The 21874-nt window shown below is 37.2% G+C and overlaps 1 protein-coding gene across 1 annotated transcript in view; it reads right to left on the reverse strand.

Annotated features, from left to right (window-relative positions):
- Positions 1-21874, reverse strand: part of LOC149228360 (ferredoxin-dependent glutamate synthase, chloroplastic-like) — a 367732-nt gene that overhangs the window by 285495 nt on the left and 60363 nt on the right. Inside the window, exon 4 of the mRNA XM_089378162.1 lies at positions 6365-6524. Coding sequence (XP_089234288.1) covers positions 6365-6524 — 160 coding nt within the window. The remainder of the gene's footprint in view (positions 1-6364; positions 6525-21874) is intronic.

Genomic DNA, 21874 nt, shown 5'->3' on the forward strand with positions numbered 1-21874 from the left:
AACCTTTATTAGAAGACTATGAAAGAACAAAAGGTAAAGTTTTGGATCACAATTTGATGTTTGATATTGTCTCCACGTTGTAAGAAATAGGTACATATACTTTCGTACATTAGGTCTCTGTATTCCACAAAAGATTCGTATACAATTAGAGATAATATGTCATTGTTCTTGTCATGCCAAAGAGATATAGATTGAATTGTTACTTGCTTCATGCATACGTAGAGGTATAGTTCATAGGTTGTTTGCAGAGGTTCAATATCTTCATAGAGACTTCAGATGTCTTTGCATACAATAAGTTATTGGACAAACTTCGAAAAGATGGCTTCTTATACACTCGACTTTCAACTTTAAGTGAGCTAGAAGAGGCTTTACTGGATACTCTTAATCTTCCTCCACAAGTGATTTGGATCACAGATTACAAATGTTGTCATAGTTTTAGATCTTCAAGTCTCAAACTTTATCCTTTATCTAGGGTTACCACAGTTTCTTCTTATGTTACAATGCTACAATAGAGCTTTTGGATACTTCGCATAACAATTGTTTTAGAAATCGCCTTCCACAAAGTTATAGACCCACAGATCTTCGCATTTTGTTTACATGTTTTATTGTTCTCATTGAATTTCGCTTTACGATGCTACAAAGATAAACTTCATATAACAATAAGCTTTGGTCTTTTATATAAATGGATATCATAGTTCTTGCAACAAGACTAACCATACCCTTTTCTTGATCTTGGATTCCAAACAAAGAAGAAATGATAAGAATTTGGATCACAAATATAAGTTTCGAACCTTTTAATTAAATGTTGCCTTGTATCTTCCTGTAGTAGCCTTAACGCATACATGTAGCTTCAATGAAGTGACCTGAACGAGAGTTATTTTATAATAATTTCAACAAATTTTAATGATGTCTTTGAGAGAGAGAGAAAGAGAGATGCCAAGAGGATGTCTTTTTCGAACCTTCCCTTTGGAGAGATGGTTGTTGCAATATTGTCTTCAAATAAGCCAACTAGAAGTGATCTTCAAACTGCCTTCCCTTAGCCTTAGCTCTGATCCCATGTTGAGAAACCAATATGCTTGTAGATTAGGGTTGATTTCTCTTAACTTGATAGTTACTTGTGAATGTTTGTTGCCTTCTTGTTAATTTAACGTTCTCTTCTTCATCAAGCAATTACCAAAAGTACAAAAACATAAAGATCACAAAGAACACAAAGATGTAGGCTCCATGTCAAGGCAAAACCCCACAAAGGGGAAAACCCAAGAAATATTCTTCTTATAGAATCGGATCAAAGTGGATATCCATGACCCAAGACCAAGACTGTCACAATGAACCCAAGTCAGCCCTCCTCCGAGTCTCGTCCACCAAGTCAAAGTCAATGTGGGTCAATTTTTTGAATTTTGGTCATCCCCTAAAAATTCATCCCCTGAAATTCTGGACCTATAACAGCGCTGAAAAACCGTAGAGAATACTTGCATGTGTGGACAAATTAGGGCAGAAAACACGACTTTCTCTCTCCTTTAACTTTGCTCTCTCTCCTTTGACTTCGCTGATTTCCTTCTTCTTTCTTGCAAGAAATTGATGTGATGCCAAAATGTGAAGCACATGCGCCAATATATAGTTGTTCGACCATACGAAGAGACATAACTTACAGGTTGGCTGGCTTGTCCATCTAGAGGGAAGACTTGGCCTTGTGAAGACACAGTGACTCAAAAATAAATTTCTTTTCTTTTCTTTCAAAAAATCCAAATGGGACTTTGACTCAATAAAATTTCTTTTTGACTCAAATAATCCTACGAGCATGAAGAACATGCTTTGACTAATGAAAATAATAATAATAATAAAATTTATTTTTCTTCCTTTTGTTGTTACATGAAATACATAATGATACAAGTGCAATGATAATTATGAAGACCGAACCTAGTTACATTTCAACACTCCCTATTAACTAGGGAGGTATTCATAATGATTCAATAGGATACTAAGATACTCTCAAATTGAAATATTCTCATAAGAGTAGTTTGGATTATAAAGCATTATCATCATCATAACCAACATTGTCAAGCATAGCAAGGCCTTGACTGACAAGCTCTATCTCTCCACTAGATCAGAGCACAGTGATGGGAGGCATAAATTTGGACACCACCACCGCCTCTCTCCAGGCGCATACCCCATCTTGATGTTCACCGAGTATGCCCTCACAGGAAAATTCTTTTGGATTCTCAATCCTCAGAGAATTTCGGTCCTCAAAACTACTCTTATCTTGGATAACCCTAGTCCCACATTCGATCAAATGGCTTTGAGATTTTGATTCTTGAAAGGTGTAAAGTCTATAGACTCTAGAGTCTAGAGCACTGATTCAATTTGTAAACCTATGGGACAAAAAAATGAGGGGAACTTCGAATTACAAATTCTAAAATAGAATACAAATCCGCAAAATTGAAAAAACATGAAAAATGATCCAACTAAAATACCTAGCTACATAAGTATTAAATCCTCCATTCAAGGAAAGGAAAAAGACATGTATCTAATGAACATTGCATACACTATACTACATCTTGAAAAACAAAGAAAAGGAAGGAGAATTTTTTTTACATACCTAGAAATGTGGAAATGGTATAATGGAGTAGATATCCACTCCACAAATACTTAAACTAATGGCAAAAAAAACCATGGAATTCCCTTTGTTTGTTGGTTATAGTCAGGTGAGAAGATCGTTGTACCTCTAAAACTATGTTGCCAGGAAGTGTGGGTTCGGGGATGGGTACGGGTACGTCATTTTTTGAAATATGGTGCGTGGGTTCTTCGGGGTATATTATAATTTATATATATAATATATAAATATTATATTTTATAAATTATAATATATATGAATTTTTATATTTTTCAACTTTAAACAAGAAAACTATAATATTTATGATTTAAACTTTAAAGATTTAAACATGCACATCATTAAACATTCAACATTCACATTGAAATTTCAAAATTTCTAGCTTGATATCAAGTGCAAATTGGAGTTCACATATTAATAAGAATCATGATATATGTCCATTGTCATACTACATTCAAAATTTGCCTTAAGGCATCTCCAAACATGAACTAGGAAATTTTAAAATACTAAAATAAATAGTTAATAGTGAACAATGGCTTCCTCAAGCCAAGTCAGCAGCATCACTCAGATCTTCAGTTAGCACCCTCTCCAAGTAGGAATCACTCTCATCTTGAGGCTCCTTCTTATCCATAGCAACTGGAGTTAGCTCAATAAGGACATCTGGTCGTATCTCCTCGTCCACACACATAGCATCATCTATGTATTGGTCCCATCTCTTGAAAGGACCCTCCTTGTACCCAGGGTCTTTTCAAGATATGAGACGAAGTGTGCTATGAATGTACACTAAGTTCTTTGCCTTCTTTGAGCCCAACCTATTTCTCTTTACTAAATGGATAAAGGCATAAGTACTCTAATTCCTCTCGTAAGATGAAGAACTAGCTACCTAGAATATTAGGGGAAGCCCATTAAATTAATTAAAACTTTAAAATAATAACTAAAATGAACCCCAAAGAACCTGATTTTGGGGTTCCAAGTACCCATCATTGGGGTTCTCCATACCCGTCAAGACAAAAGAACCCAAATTTTTTTAATGGAGAACCCAGTTCTTCATAGAAGAACCCGGTTCTTATGGGTTCTTCTCGGAAGCACCCGTACCTAAATCTGGTACTTGGGGACGAGAACCCGAGACGGGCTCGAGAACCCCACCCTTGGGTTCGCGAACTTGTGCAACATAGCTCTAAATGCTAAATCACAACAAGCAAAAACTGGAATGAGTAAAAACACTTGACTCACACTTTAAAGCGAATTTTGGCATAGTAGGGCAATCATTTCTATCAACTCGCGATAAATACGGAAATTATCACGACAATTTCAAATCTGGAAATTTATCATGATAAATACCGACAATAATATTGGTGAGGTGGCTTTCAGCGATAATATCACGATATGTGCAATGTTGACCTTGATGATCTAAAGTCTACTGTGAGATATGTTTTCAATCTTGTTTCTAGACCTATCACTTTGAATTGTAAAAAACAAAATCCTCTTGCTCTTTCTTCAGCAAAAGTAAAGTATTGCACAACAATTGATGAAAGCCAAGAAGTCTTGTAACTTTAACAGATCCTTTCAGAGTTTGGATTCCAATAGTAGCATCCAACCACACTCTAGTGTGACAATCACAGTACCATCAAGCTTTTCAAAGATCAAATTGAACATCATTGTAGCAAACACATTAAGTTACACATTCACTTCATCACAAAGCTTATTCAAGATCATGTTCTCAAATTGCTTTTTTGCCCTATAAATAATCAAGTTGTAGCGATTTTCACAAAGTCTCTTACAGAAGCAAAGTTTTCCAAACTTTTATCTATGTTAAGGATCCAAGAAGTTGTGCTTAACAGTGTACGGGCTATGATGCCTCCTTTCTTCTATTGTGTCACCTTTGTAATCCTTCAATCCTATTCCAGGTTCTTCTAAAGGGGCGGTGTTAGAATATTTAGAAACTTAGAATTTAGTTAAGAACAACATGGTCTAACGTGTCTTTAGGTAAAGTGTAAATCTTTATTGTGTTTCCTTGGTATGGCTTAGTATGCATATGTAGTTATGTAATCACATTGTCACAATATGTTCTAGACATAAAGTGATCCAATGGTACATATTCTTCTCGATACTAATGACTATATTGATCCATGGCTTAACACCCAATTGGTCCATGATCTCTATTTAAAGAGCATGGAAAGTCATTTGTTGATGATCGACTGTGAAAAACTGATATGTAAAATTTCTCCTTTTGCATTAATGTACAGCCTCAACGGACCACTCTGACCAATGTCATGGACTGTTTCCTACGTTGACGATTTTAACCACATAATACAATGGTATAATGATTTTTGATCTGTTTGTGTGAGCAGTCGCTTAAGGTGTTCGACTTATGTGGAAATACCTTGATGCCACTAATTTTCTCAAGTTCTTGAAATTAATTGAAAGAGCTTGAGCAATCATTATAATCAAATTATCAATGTAACCAGCAATATAGATAAGAAGTCATGTGTGACCACTCAAGATTACTAGAGAACAAACAACCAATTATGTAATTAACTTAGTGAATAAGTTTCCTTTGTATGCTGATCCACAAAACAAAGCACACATGCTGCTTGTTGTACTTCACAACATGGCAACAGATAGATCAAGAATAAAATAGCATTGGACAGCAAACTCAACTAAAATCTCATTAAGTGAATAAAATTGTACAGTAAAATATGAACAGCATGAAGAGAAGCATAATAACCAATTAATCAACAAGTTAACATGTTTGCAAACTTAAGGCAAGGTATAAATAATCTAAGGGAATACAAAACACCTTGTTTCTCGTTCATTTATATTCTCCAATTTACATAAATTACAAAAACTCAAATAAGAGAAAAAAGTGACAAAAGACAATCTGTCATGACTCGATATTTGGCACATGAACTATCAATGCAAATCAACAGACCAGATTGTTTGGTGGTGCATCTGTGACAAGAATCAGCATACCAGGTCACACAACATATATTCCCACAATTGAACTTATGCCTACACGACTGGGTAAGAGTGTCAAAGATATGCGACAAAGAACATTAGCACATCTACGACATAGTGCCAAATTCTACTCTGATCCATGTCAAACATCAGCCACTGCAATGTGAATCCCACATTAATTATTCTGTGTTATTTTGCATGTATGATATAGTGATAAAAATCTACACAACCATAGATAGATTCCTAGTGAACCTCCCATTAATGCAATTCCACGACTTATGGACTGAGTCAATCCCATACTCCTCGAAGGATCAAGAGATAACAATGTTTAAACAACATCTTATGTTCTTTAAAAGCACATGCATAGCAGTAGAAAATCTATGCACATGCAAGATAAGCTAAAAAGCTGTAAAAGCTATTTTGAGATAGGATGTCCTGTTTCAAGAAAAGTTGATCTATTATATTTATCTTCAATGGCCAATTTTGAGACGATTTTGAACAATAAACATATAATAATGTGCCATACAAAGACATTGAAGTGAGTTAGATTCTTCCCCCAATTGTTTATCTTGTGCATGCATTTCCTTCGGTAAGATGGCATATATCACAGAAATGAAATGCTACAAACTTGCATTAAAACCCTCATAAAGCTTGAATAACAACCAATCAGACTAAAAGATCACTCAACATGTAAGTTACATCTATTAGAGTGTTAAATGCATATCCCATGAAAATGTATACCTTAGAAATGTTGTAAAATATATGAAACATAGAAGCCCTTCAAGCTGGGAAGTATACCTGTGCAAAACGCTGCTTGAAGTAATCATAAAGCATATGTGATTTTTGGGACAGCACTGCCAATGGAGCATCATCCCCCATACAAAACGTAGGCTCCTTTCCTTGAGAAGCCATTGTTTCAATGATCATCTGGACATCTTCACTTGAATATCCATAAGCCCTGTATCAACCAACCAAAAAAGAGTCATTCAATGAGAAGTGATCCATCCCATTAAAGTTTTGGCTTAAAAGGAAATTACAGCTTCAAATCAGCCTTTGTGGGGCAGAGCCATTGAACAATGTAATAGAGAGTAAAAAGGAAAACCAATATCCATATTTCATACAGATTTCACATCACTAAATCAATTCTGAGGTTCCCAATTTGTGTGGCAAACTTCCAATCAAGAATGGTGCAACAATAATTGAAATTAGAATACAATTATAGATTTATGTTTTATAAAGTAGAAATGAAGCTAAGAATAGTGATGCTCCTGACAGACAGATAAGATAGTGAAAACTGCTTTTTGATTATATGAAGAAACGTCTGAACTAGCATAGGAGAGTCAAAGTTAAGAGAGTTGTGCCATATTGAAATTCATTCAAAGCTAATAACTTTAGTGTCAACACTTACTAATGACAACAATTTTTGAAAATTATGATATCAATGCAATAAAATTAAATTAAATTTGCAATATAGTTTAGTGGAGGCATAGAAAGAAAGGGTATAAAGTTACTCACAAAATAAAAGGTGTAGATTAAGAAAAGGGGTTTTTTCATCTTGCATTTGCGAATATCTTTAAGAAACAGGAAAAATGGAAACTTTTGCAGAGACTTAGGAAATGCAGGATAGAACAAGAAGCAAACAAGAAGAACCCTATGATTCATGAACAAAAGACTATGAGACAAATAATGACAATGAGTCAATGACACAGAAAATCTTACTGTGACAGCAGAGGCAAGTACAATCCTATGTCAAAAGAACAGTCATCTAGTAGAACAGCACCAAAGAATTAAGATAAATTGTCAAGGAATTGCCTTATAGTAGACAACAGTCTATTTTTCAAGCAACCTGTTGTCGCCTAAAATGTACACCCAAGTGTGGGAAAAGTTTCCAACCCCACAAGGTATAATCTTTATGGCACAACGCTCAGATCAGGGGCTGTCACCTATTCCCTATTCACTCCATTTAAGTTCTCTCCTTGACAAGCTAAGGGGGTAGCCCCTAAAGATGATGATAGAAGGAAAACTTGTTGAAGTAACAAGCTCTAGGAGACAAAGGACAAGGCAATTATTATTGATGTAACCTGATTAATTAGAGCAAGTGTAAATATTTATGAACAATGTGAATGATAGATTTGATTAAGATCAATATGGAAAACACAAGATGTAAAAGATGATATAGACAAGTGACTTAAAACAATGCTCAATGTAAATCAAGATACTTGCAAGTAAACAGATCTTTCAAGTTACAATAACAACAATGTTGCAAGACAAGCGTCAGTACAAGAGAATGACACAACATTGAAGTATGAGCAAAAGATATAACCTGCAAGATGAAAAAGATTTGTACTTTAGCTCAAAGATGAAATATGACAAAATCAAAGGATAATGAGCAAGGAAATTAAATGATAAGTACAAGAGCAGGAATGGAATATTGCAAGTGAAATAAAATGCTCGCAGATCAACAATATGCCAGATGAGAGAAAGTTAGAATGAATGCAAGACTAAGCTATGTGTGATGCAAGATCTTCGTTAATTTTAGTTAAAATGCCTAATCTAAGGTGAACGCCTTCTCCTCAATTGTCAGAAACTAGTCTTAAATAAGGTTGTAGAAAGAAGTTCTAGGGAAGGAGGCTAAGGCCTCATTAACAATACCTACCCAGGACTTCTAACGACCCAAATGCCTCCTTTCCTACAAGGGATTGTCCACAAGAGAACTGCAGGGTCACTTGTTTTAACTGTTAAGTAAGGGTCTAGCTCTTAAATTGAATGGTGGAGAAGGTGGTCCTAACCTTCTATTCAACCAAGCTTATGCTTCGAGGTCAATTTTTAGAAATGCAACTAGATCTAAGATGAAAAATGAGATGTTAATGAAATGCTTCAATGAGATGCAATTATAACCAGAGATGCTTCAATGAAAGAAATGTTGGCATTATGATTCAGGTTTGGCGCTATGTCACGGGTGTTGTACTTGATGGCAACTCACTCAAGTGGCACATCTCTGTTCAGGCCCTCAAAATGATGGAAAATAAAGGGTTCGCAGGTACACCGTTCAAAAGGTGCGGGCCTGCAGGCATGCCATTCACAAAGTGCGGTCATGTCCGTAGGTTATCCGAACAGTAGGTGCGGACCCCCAGTTCACTCACTTCAATGCAAAGAAGCGCGCACACGTGGGAATTTTTATGTTTGGTCCATGGTATTTAGTCCGACGTACATGATCCTATGGTTTTGGTCCGTGGTATAGGATCTAAATTATTGAACCCCGGTTTTTGGATCCCTTGTATTGGTTTTCGATGGTTTTGTTCCATGGTTTGAGTAAGGGCTTGCCTATAAAAAGGAAAGGAGATCATTTGGCTAGTCACTTGTGAAATTTGAATATCTTAAGATCTGAAATGTTGGGTGATCGGTTTGAAAAGCTAGATCTAAATCAAGGTAAAATCTATAAATTGTAAGGCGGATCTATTGATAGGTCGTGATCTCTCTGGCGCATGATCAGATCTATGGATCTGACTGTCTGTGGCACATTGGAGGACTGTTAATTTGGCTCTATTCGGAGGTCCGCAGGCGATCCACAGCGCAGGTGCGGGGGTACGCAGCACAGCAAAAGGCGCAGGTGCGGGGGTCCGCAACCCAGCAGAAGGCGTAGGTGCGGGGGTACGCAGCGCAACAGAAGGCGCAGGTGCGGGGGTCCGCAGCCCAGCAGAAGGCGCAGGTGTGGGGGTCTGCAACGCAGCAGAAGGCGCAGGTGCGGGGGTCCGCAGCCCAGCAGAAGGCGCAGTTGCGGGGGTCCGCAGCCCAGCAGAAGGCTCAGGTGCGGCGGTACGCAGAGCAGCAGAAGGTGCATGTGCAGAGCAAGGATAATTTTAGGGGCGAATGTTCGCCCTTTGGCGAAATTAAGGGGTTTTAAATTTTTAGTGGGCGAATATTTTGTATCATAGTACATTTTTACAAATCACCTCAAATAGCCCACCTTATTTTAAGGGAGAGGGTAAAAAAGGTGAATTTAGCCCTTGAAATTAAGACTTACAACCTTCCATTCGCCCATTTTCAAGAATAGGATTTATTTAAGTGAATCCATTCGCCCATTTTCAAGAATAGGTTTTATTTAAGTGAATCCTATGGGCCAAATACCATATTTATAAAAGAGGTATGGTAAATTAATAAAAATATAAATAAATGAGAGGTATGGTAAATAAATAAAACATTTTTTATATTTACTCCATAAGTCACCTTATATACATGTAAGGGTGTAAACAAATAAAAATATAAGTAAAGTGGAGGCATGGTAAATAAATAAAATGTCTTTTTATACTTACTCAAAAGGTATGGTAAATAAATAAAAATAAAAATAAACTAGACGTATCGTAAATAAATAAAACCTCTTTTTATATTTAGTCCATAACCCTCGTTCTATTTATGAAGGCTCAAGAAAGAGGTTTTATTTAAGTGAATCCTATGGGCTGAATACCATATTTGTAAAAGAGGTATGGTAAATTAATAAAAATATAAATAAACGAGAGGTATGGTAAACAAATAAAACATTTTTTTATATTTACTCCATAAGTCACCTTATATTTACGAACACTCAAAAAATGGGTTATATTTAGGTGAAACCTATAGCCAAAATACTATGGGACAAATACCATGGACTAGATTGTTATTTGTAACATGCAAAAAACCATTATTAACCCTAATATTAGAATTAATAAAAATAAAAATGGCACATGGTATTGACCCATGGTATTCACCAAAATGGCACATGGTATTGACCCATGGTATTCACCTGGAATGTAGCCTATTTAAATAGGGGAATTAAACCAGCATGTAGCCTATGCTAAGATTCACTAGGACTTTACAAAGTTTTATTATTTAGTGAAAGACTCGCCAAGATCTTACAAGATTTTATAATTGAGTAAAATATTCGCCATGCCTAGTGAGAGATTCGCCAAAAAATTATATATACATATTATATTATTGATAAAATCGCCTTTCATTTTTCCTATATACCATAGAGATTCGCCCATTTATTATATTTATAAATTTAGGGGGGGTTCTTAAAATTTTCCCTGGTGCAGAGGTACGCTATCAGGTAGACAGTGCAGGTGCAGAGCTGCGCAGTCCAGACACAGAAAAACTGTGGATATTCGCAGGTTTCTATTGGTGAAGTTGCGGACTTTTCTTAAAATATTTGTTGGCTGCCTTTTATCTATTGCTGCAGAGTTCTGGGTTTAGATTACTGGTATTGCTTTTCTGGTTACTGCATTCTGAGAAGTTATTGGTTGATTCATTGGGTGACTGCAAAAGGAAATTGGTTGATTCACATGTACTTGATGATTATTTGATGTTTATGGATCAAGTTTGAAAATTTATGAAAAGTGGTCCTTGGAAGAAAAGAAGTAGGTCAGCACCTACATACTAGTAGATCAGCTAGTACAAGAGCTAAGGGGGTTGTAGCTCCCTTCCAGGAGAGACTGGAAAACGAGAGAGGGTTGTAGCTCTCAGCAGGTTGCAGCCTGCGTACTGGTAAAGGACTGCACCAGTACAAAATCATTGTAAAAGAAGTTTCTAATTGAAAGAAGATAGAGACATATTGCAGCAGGTGGTTTTCACCCACATTGGTTTCCACCTTATATCTGGTGTTCTTTGCTGTGACTATCTGTTTTTCTTGTTCTTGCTCATTATTATATGGTACTGACATACAAATTAATGATCAATATCTGAAGAATAAAATAAAGTATAGATCTGGAAGATATATTGAAAAGAATTTGATAATACTGATTCACCCCCCTCTCAGTATTATTTCCAACAATTGGAATCAGAGCAGGTCCTTCTGAAGAAGCTTGATCGCTTGAAGGAAGATCCATCATCATGAGCAACTACGAGAGAGAAGCATCTATCAGGCCACCAATTTTTGATGGGACAAACTTCGTATATTGGAAGGTAAGAGTTACTGCCTATCTTCAATCTCTTGGTACAGAAGTCTGGGACATCATAGATACAGGGTACACTTTTCCATCAACAACTCCTACAGATCCGGCTGAGAAGAAGAAATATGAAACAAATGCAAAGGCTGTCAATACTCTATTAGGATGTCTATCTCAATCAGAATTCGTGAAGGTTATGCAGCATAAATCCGCAAAAGAAATATGGGACAAGATTGTGCTGAGCTATGAAGGAGATGAACAAGTAAAACGAGCAAAACTTCAAACCCTCAGAATTCAGTATGAAAATCTCGGAATGCACAATGATGAAAGTGTGGCTAACTATTTCCTTCGTGTAGATGAGATTGTTAATTGTACGAAAAAATTGGGTGAAGAAATAAAATAGGTTGTTGTGGTTGAAAAGGTTCTAAGATCTTTGTCCCCTAGGTTTGAATCTAAATTTTCTGCAATAGAAGAGAAAGAGAATCTACGAAACCTTACCATGTCACAGCTGCACGAAATTCTGACTGCTTATGAAATGAGGAAAGGAGGACCATCAGACAGGAGAGAAGTTGCCTTCAAGGCTTCAGGCAAAGGAGATTACTATGAGTCAGGATACGTGTCAGAAGAAGAAGAAGAATCAAATTTTGTCAAAAACCTTCAACGGGGTGCTGGATGATTCCGAGGTAAGTTACCTTTCAAATGCTTTGCTTGTGGAAGAGTCGGTCACTATGCTGCCAAATGTCCTCATAAGGATAAGATTGACAAGGGGAAGGAACCTGTTAGATGGAACAAGAAACAGAATGCAAATAAGAAAAGCTATTACACTCATGAAGATAGTGATGGACTTTCAAATAGTGACGAAGATGAACGAGGTAATAATTATAAACTTTTAATGGCTTTTGAAGATGATGATTACATGGATGCTATAGATGAAGAAGGTCTTTATGAAGAGATTTCTAAACTCAAAATTTGTTTAGAAGAGAAAAATGTGATTATTGATTCTCTGCAATGTCAACTGGCTGAAAGGGAAAAACATCATGAAAAATTGGAATGTGAAATTGTTGGTCTTAGAAAAGAGATTGAGAAAACAAAAGCTCTTAATCTTAAATTTGTTAAAGGATCTGAAACTCTGGATGAGATTATCAATGTGCAGCGTTCTCCACTAATCAAGACAGGTCTGGGATATAATGGAGAAGCATCTCAAGCATCCACCTCCAAAAGCTATCTTGATGCAGCAAGAAGGAGCGAGCAAAGGCCTAATAGAAATCATCAGGGACAGTTTACCTCAAGAATGAACAAAGACTATCAAGAAAATCGAGGGCAATCTACCTTAAGGACAAACAGAAGCCACAACCAGCCACAAGTAAAAGCTTCCCAATTTGCCTCAAGAATGGATGTCAGTAGAAACTACAATTGGTTGGTTGATAGATTTGATAATCGCAGGAGTTTCTTCAATGGCCAATGTTTCTCTTGCCATAACTTTGGTCACAAAGTAGCTCAATGTGTTGCCTATAAGACAATCATGACTAGAGAAGCTCAAAAACAAAGAAGTATGACTGGAATCATGAAAAGGACCTATAACAACTTTTCCGCCCTTGAAAGTGAACTTGAATGTTCTATTTGTAATAACTTCGGTCATGAAGATTCTGAATGCAGGAGCAGGTTTCGGAAGACAACTCAGAAGGAACAAAACTCAAATGCCAAAACATGGAGAATGAAAGAACCGCAACCAGAAAGATGTGGGATAGCTTTATATGCAGAAGGACAGGAAAATCAATGGTACATCGACAGTGGATGTTCGAAGCATATGACAGGTGATAAAGAAAAACTTCAATCATATAGTGCCTTAGAAAAGGGAAAGAAAGTTTTTTTTGGAAATGATACCCCTGCAGTCATAAAAGGAAAAGGCACTGTTCAGTTGAAAGATAAAGTCAAAGCTGGAAATGTTTTGTATGTTGATGGCTTGAAGCATAATCTACTAAGTGTCAGTCAGATGTGCGATCAAGGAACTGAAGTAATATTTCAATCAAATGGATGTAGTGTTCGTGATCTTGATATAGGAAAAACAGTGATCAAAGGCATAAGAACTCCAAATAATTTATACATATTTGAAGAAGGACAACAACAATGCTATTTGAGCAAAAATGATGAACACTGGTTATGGCACCGGGGTTTGGGGCATCTAAGCTTTTCACATATAAGGAAAGCATGCAAGTACGAGGCAGTTCGTGGTCTTCCAGACATCAGAATTCCAGACAACACAATATGCAAATCATGTCAGTTTGGTAAGCAAACCAGAACTAACTTCCCTAAGAAGGAAGGATCAGCTAGCAGGCCTCTTGAACTTGTCCATACTGATGTATGTGGCCCATCTAGGAAAAGGTCACCTCGAAGAGAAGAATATTTCATATTATTCATTGATGACTTTTCCAGGATGTGTTGGATAGGACTTATGAAGCACAAAGATGAAGCCTTTGAAAAGTTCAAATCATTCAAAGCCTTGGTGGAGAACGAATCAGATCACAAAATCAAATGCCTCAGGTCTGATAGAGGTGGGGAGTATACCTCGAATGAATTTTTCGACTTCTGTGAAGAACATGGAAAAAGAAGGGAATTCTCTACAGCTAGGAGTCTAGGACTCCTCAGCAAAATGGAGTAGTGAAAAGGATGAACAGAACGGTTCAACAAATGGTTCGTGCTATGCTTGATGAGTCTGGAACTCCCGCAACCTTCTGGGGTGAAGCTGCATTTGCTGCGGTTGTTATTCTCAACAAAACAAATGTCCGGGTGAACAGCACTCAAACTCCTCATGAGCTCTGGTATGGTGAGACTCCTTCGGTAAAACATTTCAAAAATTTTGGAAGCAAATGCTATATTAAGAATAATGATGAACATCTTGGCAAATTTGAACCTAGAGCAGATGAAGGCATTCTCCTTGGTTATTCTCCCCACAGCAAAGCATACAAGTGTTACAATAAAAGACTTGGAAGAATTGTTGACAGCATTGATGTAGTGGTTGATGAAGAAGGAAACATTCCTAGGCAAGTAAATTATGAAAATATCGAAGAGGATGAAGACCATCCTTCAAATCAGACTGATGATGAAAAATAACTTCAAGAGGCACCAGAGGAACAGATAAGGATAGAAGAGAAGACTCCATCCAGGTACGTTCATAAGAATGATCCAGAATCTCAAATTTTGGGGCAGAAAGAGGCAGGTATACAAACAAGAAGAACAATTGCAGAAGCCTCAAGCTATTTGGCATTGCTCTCCTCCACTGAACCACAAAATGTAAAAGAGGCATGCAAAGATGAATGCTGGGTCAAGGCAATGGATGAAGAACATGAGCAGATCGAAAAGAATAACACTTGGGAGCTGGTTCCTAGACCAAAGATAAGAATATTATAGGGACAAAATGGATCTTTAAAAACAAGTTGAATGAAAATGGGGAAGTGATTAGAAACAAGGCCAGACTTGTTTGTAAAGGGTATGCTCAACAAGAAGGAATAGACTTTGAAGAAACTTTTGCTCCCATTGCTAGACTTGAGGCCATCTGAATGTTCCTTGCTCTCTCAAGCTTTCAGAAGTTCAAAGTATTTCAAATGGACGTGAAATCAGCGTTTCTGAATGGAGACTTAGAAGAAGAAGTGTACATTGAGCAACCAGATGGTTTCATTCTTGGGAATGATCCAAATCTTGTATGCAGACTAAAAAGGGCTCTCTATGGTCTTAAACAGGCTCCAAGGGCTTGGTACTGCCGTTTGGACAAATATCTTCATCAACAAGGTTTTTCAAAAGGATCAACAGATAGCAATCTTTATATAAAAATTGAAAATGACAAATTGCTAATACTTGTTGTGTATGTAGATGATATTATCTTTGGCAGCAATGAAGAAGCTATGAGTCAAAGCTTTGCCTTGGTGATGCAAAAAGAATTCGAAATGTCTTTGCTAGGAGAACTGACATATTTTCTTGGATTGCAAATCCAACAAAATGAAGGCGATATCTTTTTGTCTCAAACCAAGTACCTCAAGCAGATTTTGAAGAAGTATGGCATGGAAGATTCAAAACCAGTATGTAACCTATGGTTACAGGATGCAGCCTCAGTGCAAATGATGAATCTGCAGCAGTGCATCAACTAACCTATAGATCCATGATTGGAAGTCTACTTTATTTGACAGGTACCCGACCAGATAACATGCACGCAGTGGGAATAGTTGGAATATTTCAAGCAAATCCAAAGGAAACTCATCTTTAGACAGTTAAGAGAATCTTCAAGTACCTTCAAGGAACTCAAAACTATGGCTTATGGTATCCTAGAGATACAGATCTCACACTTCATGCTTATACAGATGCAGATTGGGCCAGAAGCGTGGATGACAGGAAAAGCACTAGTGGGGGTGCATTCTTCATGGGTTCCAGATTAGTATCTTGGTTCAACAAGAAACAGAGTTCAATTGCTTTATCTACAGCTGAAGCAGAGTATATGGTTGTTGCATCTTGTTGCACACAACATCTTTGGATGATGCAAACCTTGCAGGACTTTCAAATCACTTGTACTCCACCTATCTCCATCCTATGTGATAATACAAGTGCTATCAGCATTTCAAAGAACCCAGTCATGCATTCAAAAACCAAGCATATACCTATCAAATATCATTTTCTTCAGGAACAAGTGCTTGAACAAAAAGTCAAGTTGGAGTATGTTCCTTCTAAGGAACAAGTAGCTGATATACTCACCAAACCACTGCCTAGGGAGACCTTTGAATACCTCAGGCAAACGCTGGGGGTAGTTGATGCATCATCTTGTTGGTGAATCTTATCTATTTCAGAGATTGTTGGTTGTACGCGAGTTTCATATGGGGTATACGCGTACATTCGCTGGTTTATGGATTGGTCAAAGACCATCTCGCACAGGTTCAGGGGGAGCATATATTCTTCTAATAATACATTGTTGGCGTTATTATAGAAGGTCTTGCAGGAGAAAGTTCAGAAGGATGCTGATCTGAATATTGCTGCTAATGTTTTGTCTCTATCTCTGGTGTCAAGGTCATGTAACGGCCTATTTTGGTTTCCCCACTATGCCTGGGATGAATATGTAATGTACTTGGTTGACATATGTAAATTTCTGTTGTATCCCCACTTGGTTGGATGGATGATCCCCACTTGGTTGGGTGATGGATGTATATATTGAGTCTTTTGGTGATAGGAAGGTTTTTTATGATGTATAAGTCATGGTTCTTCTTGAAGAACATCTTTTTGCAGATCTTGCCTACAGTCAGGGGGAGCATGGTCAGCACAGCAGGACAGACATTTCAGCATGTACTCAAGGGGAGCACAACCCTTTGCCCTTGATGACAAAGGAGGAAAATGACTTTGAGGATCTTGGGGTTGCCATCAAGTCCAAAGGGGGAGATTGTTGGCATTATGATTCAGGTTTGGCGCTATGTCACAGGTGTTGTACTTGATGGAAACTCACTCAAGTGGCAAATCTCTGTTCAGGCCCTCAAAATGATGGAAAATAAGGGGTTCACAGGTACACCGTTCAAAAGGTGCGGGCCCGCAGGCACGCCATTCACAAAGTGCGGTCATGTCCACAAGTTATCCGAACAGTAGGTGCGGACCCCCAGTTCACTCACTTCAATGCAGAGAAGCGCGCACACGTCGGAATTTTTATGTTTGGTCCATGGTATTTAGTCCGACGTACATGATCTTATGGTTTTGGTCCGTGGTATAGGATATAAATTATTGAACCCCAGTTTTTGGATCCCTTGTATTGGTTTTCGATGGTTTTGTTCCATCGTTTGAGTAAGGGCTTGCCTATAAAAAGGAAAGGAGATCATTTGGCTAGTCACTTGTGAAATTTGAATATCTTAAGATCTGAAATGTTGGGTGATCAGTTTGAAAAGCTAGATCTAAATCAAGGTAAAATCTATAAATTGTAAGGCGGATCTATTGATAGGTCGTGATCTCTCTGGCGCATGATCAAATCTGTGGATCTAACTGTCTGTGGCACATTGGAGGACTGTTAATTTGGCTCTATTCGAAGGTCCGCAGGCAATCCATAGTGCAGGTGCGGGGGTACGCAGCGCAGCAGAAGGCGCAGGTGCGAGGGTCCGCAACCCAGCAGAAGGCGCAGGTGCGGGGGTCCGTAGGCAGCAGAAGGCGCAGGTGCGGGGGTCCGCAGTCCAGCAGAAGGCGCAGGTGCGGGGGTCCGCAGCGCAGCAGAAGGCGCAGGTGCGGGGGTCCGCAATGCAGCAGAAGGCGCAGGTACGGAGGTATGCAGAGCAGCAGAAGGCGCAAGTGCGGAGGTACACTGTCAGGTAGACAGTGCAGGTGCGGAGTTGCGCAGTCCAGACACAGAAAAACTGAGGATATTCACAGGTTTCTATTGGTATAGTTGCAGACTTTTCTTAAAATATTTGTTGGTTGCCTTTTATCTATTGTTGCAGAGTTCTGGGTTTAGATTACTGGTATTGCTTTTCTGGTCACTGCATTCTGAGAAGTTATTGGTTGATTCATTGGGTGATTATAAAAGGAGATTGGTTGATTCACATGTACTTGATGATTATTTTGGATCCAATTTGAAAATTTATGAAAAGTGGTCCTTTTGGAAGAAAAGTAGGTCAGCACCTACATACTAGTAGATCAGCTAGTACAAGAGCTAAGGGGGTTGTAGCTCCCTTCCAGGAGAGACTGGAAAATGAGAGAGGGTTGTAGCTCTCAGCAGGTTGCAGCCTGCGTACTGGTAAAGGACTGCACCAGTACAAAATCATTGTAAAAGAAGTTTCTAATTGAAAGAAGATAGAGACATATTTCAATAGGTGGTTTTCACCCACATTGCGTTTCCACCTTATATCTGGTGTTCTTTGGTGTGACTATCTGTTTTTCTTGTTCTTGCTCATTATTATATGGTACTGACATACAAATTAATGATCAATATCTGAAGAATAAATTAAAGTATAAATCTGGAAGATATATTGAAAAGAATTTGATAACACTGATTCACCCCCCCCCTCTCAGTATTATTTCCAACAAGAGATACTAATCCACAAGTTAATGATAAACACTTAGAACAAGATTAGCTTACACAAATGATAAATGAAGCATATAATGATTTCTCAATGAAACAAGAAATGACAATTAAAATTAAATGTTAAAGAAATAACTCAAAAATGCCTTAAACAAAAAAAAAAATATTCAAGATATCCTTTACTTATTTACACAGTGGAAACAAGTAAACATTATACAATGCAAGCTCAATTAAGAGATGGCAAATGAGATTGCTAAGGAAGAGAAGAGACTAGTTTAAATCTTAGAATGCAAGTGAACAAAGACGAGACATTCAAATGCAACTAAATCAAGTAGACAAATTAGAAATGCAAACTATGAGATGCAAGTAGAATGCAATGTTTAGCAATGCAAAATGCAAGATATGGGCTAGATCTAAAACCAAAAACCAAGAAACAAAGGTATCCCTTTTAAATAAGGAGACGGGACACCATGGGATTGAGATCCCAAGCTCCCTCAAGAACAAGATTGCCTTTGTTATTATGATTACAAATGAAAGAGGCCCTTCAAGACAAGAAGGAAGGACTCTTTTCCAACTCAAGAAGATCTACAATGATAAGAAAATTCAATAACAACTTTTTCCTCAAGCTACAAGGCTGATACACCTACAATTGCAATTAGAAACACTTCAAAAATAATAGATTAAACCTTCTCTAGCTCACTGCCTCCAAACAGAGATGAAATGACAGTCAATAAGGTTCACGGCTTTGGTGATCTAGAGGCTGCTAGAGCTCTCGGCCTAGCCCAAACTTAGTCCCAAAAATTAAATTTAAATTTCAACAAAAATTATAGGTGAATTCTTTATGGTTCCAGGGTTGATCTCTTCAAATATTTGTTTGATGAAACCTTCCTTCAATGTGGTTTTTGCACCAGAGAAAGAGGTTACAATTCTGCTCTCGGACTTCAAGGAGTAAAGGTCTACAAAAGACTTCGTTTAAGCCAAAAAATCTGCGAATAGACAGACCTTCAACAAGTAAATTTTTTGCTTCAAAAATGAAAGAAACCCTCTTCAAAACTTTCAGTGATCACTGCAAAAAACAAAGGTTAACTTATGAAATCAAAACCAAAAATTTAAAACCACAAGAAAGCTTTGTGGCCTCAAAAAATTGCTGCTTGTTCACTGCAAAACCATGTTAGGTCACCCACAAAAATCGAGATTAAAAACCCTTCCAACTTTGCAGTAATTATCAAAAAAAAAATTATGCCAAAATTCCTTTTTGAAAATCCTCTTTAAATTGATGAAAGAAGGAGCTTTCAAGCTCACGGCTTTTCCAAAAAAAAAAATATTCGCCCTGCAAGAACAAAATGTCAAACCCCAACGAAATCTTCAAATAAAATTTTGAGAATTTTATAAATAAATTTCCTTTAAGAAAAATCGATTTTAATCCACAAAGTTAGCTTCAAACCCTCTCAGCTTTGAAGAGGAGGTTTGCAACACAAGACTACTCAAAATTTTGATTTTTCCCTTTAGAACCCTAACCATTTATGAAGAGGAGGGTTTTCACTCAAAGGATCTCGATTTCTCTTTCAAATTTCGGGTGAATCTACCTGCAATTAATTAAATCAAGAGATGTAGATCGAAACCCTTGCCCTCCCTCTTCAGATCTGCAAGAAAACACCAAAAAAAAAAAAAATATCTACTATGTGGAGGAAAATTCAAAATATATACAAAAGTTAGATCTATACACAAGGTATATACAAAAAAGTATTTACAATTAATTTACAAATGCTAAATCAAGCTCTTAAATAGCAATTTTCAATATATGCACAATGATAACCAAAGGGTATGAGGACAACCCTGCCCTTTGATTAAATGAATAGCTCTTTAAAGTAGCAGATACTCAATAAGAGTACTTGAAAATAAATGAGATAAATTTGTAAACATATGATCTTGGTAGAGCATGAGGCAAGAACCTCCCTTCAAAGCGTCTTATGATAAGCCCTTTAGAAGTCATACTATGGATTCTTAGCTGCCATGTGCCAAAGAGATGGATGATTCAAACAAGAATTACTCCAAATGCTTGACTCGAGTACATAGCTGATTGACTCTGATTCAAACAAAGATTTTCCACAAGTCCTCTATGTTTGATCACAAAAATGATTTATACACAATATTGAAAGATTGTGTTAGATTCACAGGGATTGGATGACATAATGAAAAGGAGCTCCAATGGTTCAAGCAAAAATCCACCATATCTACCCAATCAACAATGTTTCCCCACTTCAAATAGAGATGGCAAACAAGCAACCAATAAATCCAAATGGCTACTGATGTAATATCCCCATTTTTTATTTTTCATAGTTTATTGGGGAGGTGCTAAGCATAGCACAATTTTGTAATCTGGGCATTGGAGACATTTTTCGCATATGGGACTTCGGAGAAATGGGAAATTACTAGTGTTGCACTAATCGCCAAAAAATCGCGATAAAATCGTTTTATCGCGATTTTTTCAAAAAGAAGATAAAATCAAGGTTTTTTTTGCCGATTTTTATGAAAAAATTGTGGAAAAATAAAATAATAATAATTTTTTTTTAATGAGGAGGAGGAGGTGACCCAAGCTACCCCTGTCACAAGTAGAGGACGTGGTCTACCTCCTGTAGCTCCTAGTTCTTCAGCTTCTAGAGCACAGCAGAGTCTACTGCCAACTCCACCGACATCTACATCTAGAGGGGCAAAGGAAATCAGTAGTATTAGACTTTAGTTATTTGGTTCATTTCATTGTATATGACATTATGACTCATGATATGAAATACATTATTATATTTTTTGTTGATATTTTGAGGCTGAGTTGGGAGTCATGAGTCAGGACTTACTATTCAGGACATGATTCACTGTTATGTGTGATGTAGCACTAAAAATGATATTAAACATCTTATATATTAGTTCTTTTATCATATTTATGTGTCAATGTATTTATTTTATGTTGTAGATGCTTTCGATATTAAAAAAATTGCAAAAAAATGAATATTTTTGTATGTTACGATTTTTTCCCGATTTTTACGATTTTTTCCGATTTATTCCCCGTGTCAATAATATCCCGACAACGATTAGTGCAACATCGGAAATTAAAATTCTAATGGAATGTGGGGGCCATAAGAGAAGGAAATTCGACACAATGGACCAATTCACACTTCGTGGAGGAGAGAGAAAGAGAAAGGGTGCGAACTAGTGGAGAGTGGGGGCCACCAAGGAGGAGAGGGCCAACAATTATAAATAGAGCATGGAGGCTCTCATTTGGATATCTTTGGTCATTTTACAATTCAACACTAGTTCCCTTGAGCTACTTAGCCAAGACAAACTGTGTTGTTCAGCACA

The sequence above is a fragment of the Pinus tabuliformis genome, chromosome J, assembly GCF_031772625.1.
Source record: "Pinus tabuliformis cultivar Carrire ecotype Pingquan chromosome J, CPIR1, whole genome shotgun sequence".
NCBI classification, from domain to species: Eukaryota; Viridiplantae; Streptophyta; class Pinopsida; order Pinales; family Pinaceae; genus Pinus; species Pinus tabuliformis.